At 37.8% G+C, this 5,320-nt stretch overlaps 1 protein-coding gene across 1 annotated transcript; it reads left to right on the forward strand.

Moving 5' to 3' along the window:
• Window positions 1-1,136: 1,136 nt before the first annotated feature.
• On the forward strand, window positions 1,137-5,320 carry LOC110754635 (glutamine synthetase nodule isozyme). The gene is made up of 12 exons (XM_021955735.2): window positions 1,137-1,347; window positions 1,452-1,491; window positions 1,618-1,721; window positions 1,931-1,979; window positions 2,084-2,190; window positions 3,630-3,717; window positions 3,849-3,977; window positions 4,106-4,180; window positions 4,287-4,378; window positions 4,517-4,676; window positions 4,814-4,874; window positions 4,953-5,320. The coding sequence occupies exons 1-12, from the start codon at window positions 1,274-1,276 to the stop codon at window positions 5,042-5,044; spliced, it is 1,071 nt and encodes a 356-aa protein (XP_021811427.1). The 5' UTR covers window positions 1,137-1,273; the 3' UTR covers window positions 5,045-5,320.

Below are 5,320 nucleotides of genomic sequence, written 5' to 3' on the forward strand. Positions count from 1 at the left end.
ATTGAACAACAAACTACAGATAAACTTGTCAGCCACAGATCCACCACCATAACCGAAACCACTAAAATCCGTCATAAGCCGGGAGAACCGGAACCATGAAATAGGAAGGAGGTGGTGCAAGCACTCGAGTCGTAACACTGCTGTGGCTCTACACAACTTCCAAGATTTACGCAAGAGATCGCGTTTTTGATTAGTCGCAGTATCCAAGAGATGCAACCAAGTCGAGATGGAAGAGTGAGGGACCTCAGCTCCACCATTTTCGAAATCGACGCACCTAGAAGATAACAACAACCAATTAAGGGATAGCCAAAGGACATCTCCAAGGGGAAAGGTATAGTGAAGATTTGGGGATGCAAACAGGGAAGGAGGCATGATGCCTCAGATACGAGCAGGTGAAGCTTGAACACGTCACCAACCCTCAAAAGGGATTGCTACAGACTAAGCAAGATGAGGATTCCAAATGCTTCGAAAGAGAATCCTTGAAAGGCTAGCAAGACCCAGTAAAGAGGGAGGGGGGATGAGGACTCCTCCTCCCCCTCACTGAGATGGAGTGGCGCTGGATCTAGCTAGAAGAAGCAGTTTTGCTATTTGGGAGAAGCCGCGCTGGAGTTAAGTTTCGATCATAATCATAGTGTAGATTAGTATATAGTCTAATTAGTAAATTTGTGTGTAATATACGTACATATGTATTAGGAAAAAAAAACTTTTCATATGTTTCTTAATTACACACGTATATAAGCGTTTTTCATGTGCAATACATATATTTCCAATACTTTTCAATAATACACGTATTATATAAGTCTTTTCCTTAATATTTTAAAAAAATAGTAAAAATACAATCATTTAAGGAATTAGTATTAAAAGAATATAAAGGGGCCAATTTTTTTTTACCGATTGTAGAAAAATATTGTTGGGAAAAGAATATTAACGTAATGAAAAATTCATTTACAAATTAAAACCGGAATTAGGCATGTGTGGGTTGATCCATAATTAAATATTCTCAAGTATCTTGGGGATTCCGCAATCCTTTATTTTTTTACAATGCATATCCTCGGAAGTTTCTCCCTGATGAAATTATCCTTCCATGTTTGCTCCCTATTTTTGTATTTTTATTTATTTATCTGAAAAATGAATTAATTATCAGGTGGTAGACTTTGTCACCTACTTAAACACCCAAACCAAAACCCCCCATTTTTCTCCATATCTCTCTCGCATTTGCCTTTCTCTATTCCATTCCCAATTTCTCAGCCTACCCATCATCATCATCATCATCATGTCTCTCCTCTCTGATCTCATCAATCTCAATCTCTCTGATTCCACCGAGAAGATCATCGCTGAATACATATGGTAGCTACCGCTTCTCTCGCTTTTTATTTTGAAGTAAACAAAATGTTATCATCCGGTAAATTATTAACGTACGCACTGTGTGACCGTGTTTGTTTTCGTTATAGGATTGGTGGATCTGGTTTGGACTTGAGAAGCAAAGCAAGGGTACGGCCTTCTTCTTCACTCTTGCACTTTTTTTTTTTGGGTGTTGATTTTTTGTGTTTGGATCCTTTGATTAAATTGAATTTGTATTAAATGATTGGTGGGTGAATGTATATATATATTAAACAGACTCTGCCGGGACCGGTGACGGACCCAGCAAAACTCCCCAAGTGGAACTACGACGGTTCAAGCACCGACCAAGCCCCAGGAGACGACAGTGAAGTCATCTTGTAGTATGTATATAAATATATTTATATATATCTGTATATCACTTTCAATCGCAATCACCACCATCTCCCACTTCCCGTAATTAATTATGATCATCATCCTGATCAACGGCCATGATCAAAAGCATTTTTATATATAATCCATTGAATGTGTGAGTTTCTTTCCTAAAAATATAAAAATAAAAATTTATTTAGACATTTTTTTGCTGGTAAAGTCCCCAGGCTATTTTCAAGGACCCATTCAGAAGAGGAAAGAACATCCTGGTAAACATTTGCATCTGATCCCCAGGCTGGCTATATGAATTCGATTATATTATACAACAAAAAGAAGTCGAGGGGTAATATTGTCTTTTTCCGAACTGAAATAGGTGATATGCGATGCGTACACACCGGCTGGGGAGCCAATACCCACCAACAAGAGATTCAATGCTGCCAAGATATTCAGTCACCCCGACGTTGTCGCCGAGGAGCCTTGGTACTACCATCTCCTACTTTAATTTTAATATTATAGCGTATTAATTAATTAACTAATTAATTGTTATATAATGCAAAATTGGTATCGAGGTTTGTTTTCTACAATCATCCACCCTGACCCTACGGAATTAAATTGCCCATGTATAGGAATTAAAATTTCTTTTTTTGGGTCTTATATTCTGCGTGACAATGACGTGGTGTATCCTTAGAGCATCTCCAACCGATATGTCAAAAGTGCCACGTAGACATTTAACGGCTAGAAATAGCATCTCACATCCCTCCAACCGAATTGTCAAAGGTGATGTGGAATGAAGGTTGGAGGTTCAGCTATTATTTTTGACATACCAAAAGCAAGATGTTAAATGAATATTTTATTATTTTTAAAGACACCTGGCTGTTACTTTCATTTTTTTTTTCATTTTTTTTTCTTCTTTATCTTGAATGATTTGATTGTTACAATAATTATTTATTTGACATATCGGGTTGAGTGTAAAACTGTGTAAATATAAAATTGCCACATCAACCATCAAATTTAAATTTGATGTTTGGTATTTGACATCTCCCTTGAAGATGCTCTTAATGTTATTCTAATTTAGCAACTACTGGTGGGAATGACAAATATGCCATTCCTAGGGGTTAGGTGATCGTGGGGGTGTGCCAATTTCTAGGGGTGCAAGATGGATACAAAACAAGTGTGACTATTATGGTTCGTGCCTATTAAGTTATGGAAAATACTTAAGGAGGAGTTCCTATATTTCTGTTAATAACAGTATGGCATGTGTGCATAAGTTTTTCTTTTTTTGTTTTTGATGAATTATTTTTGCTTATGTGTCAAACTGAAAAAGGGATATCTCCTCATAGGTAAGGAGGCTTAAGTTATTGCTGGGTTTGATGGTTTTAAATTATTAAGTGTGGGTAGGTGGGTTGGGTGGTAATCATGTGCAATTTTTTTTTACAGAATAGATTGGCCGAGGATTAGGTAAGGTCAAAACAAATACCTTAAATTAATAATAAAGGATGGATTATAATAGTCTTAAAGATAAAGATAATGCGATGGGCTCCATCATTTTGACTTGTTCTTGCCAGCACTTTTGTCACTATTGGCTGACTTTAACAAGGCGTTACCCTTTATTAAAGTGAATTAATTATTATGACTGTCTCACACCCATTGTATTGTAATCATCATATTAGAAAATGTATGTCAGGACGGGACCAGCTTAATTTTTTGGATTAGTTTTGTAAATCCTAAATCATCACTTGGGTTGGATCGACCCATCCAATCCAAGCTGTAGTTGTTGAAAAGCATGAGCTGGACCAAGAAAGTGCCGAAACACAAAGGCCCAATATAACAAAAGCAACCTTTTTTTGGTTGTGGGTAGTAAAGATAGTAACATGGTATATGCAGCAAAACCTTTACTGTGAAGTTTTGTGATTGTTTAGGTATGGCATTGAGCAAGAGTACACTCTTCTTCAGAAGGATACTAAATGGCCTCTTGGATGGCCAGTGGGTGGATTCCCAGGTCCACAGGTACTTAATTTGCTCTCAATCTGATTGCCATCAACAGCTTCTTACAAATTTTATGCCTTAATATATTATTATTATGCTTGAAAAGAAGTTTCCTAAACATGGCAGCAACTTTGTTTCTTGTATCCATGCAGGGACCCTACTATTGTGGTGCTGGGGCTGACAAGGCCTTCGGTCGTGATATTGTGGATTCACACTACAAGGCCTGCCTCTTTGCCGGAATCAACGTCAGTGGAATCAATGCTGAAGTTATGCCAGGCCAGGTATATCTATATACTCAATGCTTTAACCTTTGGTTGCTAAGAAAATGGTTTGGTTATTGCGAATTTCGGCATAAAATGTGGTGTTGTAACTTCTTTCTAATATGTCCTGGTTTGCTGTTGCCCAACAGTGGGAGTTTCAAGTTGGCCCTACAGTTGGTGTTGCTGCTGGAGATCAACTATGGGCTGCTAGATACATTCTTGAGGTAAACAAACCACATATACATATTACACATATGTCTGCTCTGCTCTATTGTATATGATATGGAAGGGCTTTGCGTTAATAATTTGTTGATCTGCTTGACAAAACAGAGAATCACAGAAATTGCAGGAGTTATTCTTTCTTTGGACCCAAAACCAATCCAGGGTGACTGGAACGGTGCTGGCGCTCACACTAACTACAGGTAGGGTTCCTTCAATCTTCAATTCAAATTGGATTGGAATGTAATTTTACATCACATTACATGTGATGATGAGCCCTCTGAGTAAAAAGCATGTCAAATGTGTGAATAATTGTCATTAACTATTGTTATTCCTTTCAGTACCAAGTCAATGAGAAATGATGGTGGAATTGATGCGATCAAGAAGGCGATTGAGAAACTGAGTTTGTGCCACAAGGAGCACATTGCTGCATATGGAAAAGGCAATGAGAGGAGATTGACTGGTCGCCATGAGACTGCTGACATCCACACTTTCTCTTGGGTAGGCTAAATATATAGTTATAAAGCATTCATGTCACATTGCTAAGATCAACCTTTCTTCTTGTGTTTTTGTTGAAATCATGTTTTACTTTTAATCTTTTTAAATTCAGCACTCAAGTTTGCATTGTGAAATCACAGGGCGTGGCAAACAGGGGAGCCTCCGTCCGTGTTGGTCGTGATACCGAAAAAGCTGGGAAAGGTATGTCTGACTGAGTGTCTTCGCCACCTACTGTCAACCTGGACATATTTGTTTAATCTGTGGTTTCACAAATGTCAGGATATTTTGAGGACCGAAGGCCGGCGTCCAACATGGATCCATACGTAGTGACTTCCATGATCGCTGAAACCACCATTCTCTCCAAGTCTTAGAGATTAAATGGAGTTGGCAGTTGGGATAGGAAAGCTCTATCCATTGCAAATAACTCTTTATGAGTCTCTCTTTCTCTGCTTCATTTGCCTGCTTTCGGTTGATTGGTTGCTGTTCTAACGATTGTGTAATCGTTGATTTGTCCAGTTTCTAGTTTGATGTTGTCTAAAAATCTGTAATAAAAAGGTATTAGCTATAGCCTCTTTTTTTCTTTTTTGTTTAAAACAAATTTAAACTCAAAAGTATTATGAATGAAATGATGGTGTTTATAAATTAAA

Source organism: Prunus avium, chromosome 1 (assembly GCF_965620075.1).
Source record: "Prunus avium chromosome 1, drPruAviu1.hap1.1, whole genome shotgun sequence".
NCBI lineage: Eukaryota > Viridiplantae > Streptophyta > Magnoliopsida > Rosales > Rosaceae > Prunus > Prunus avium.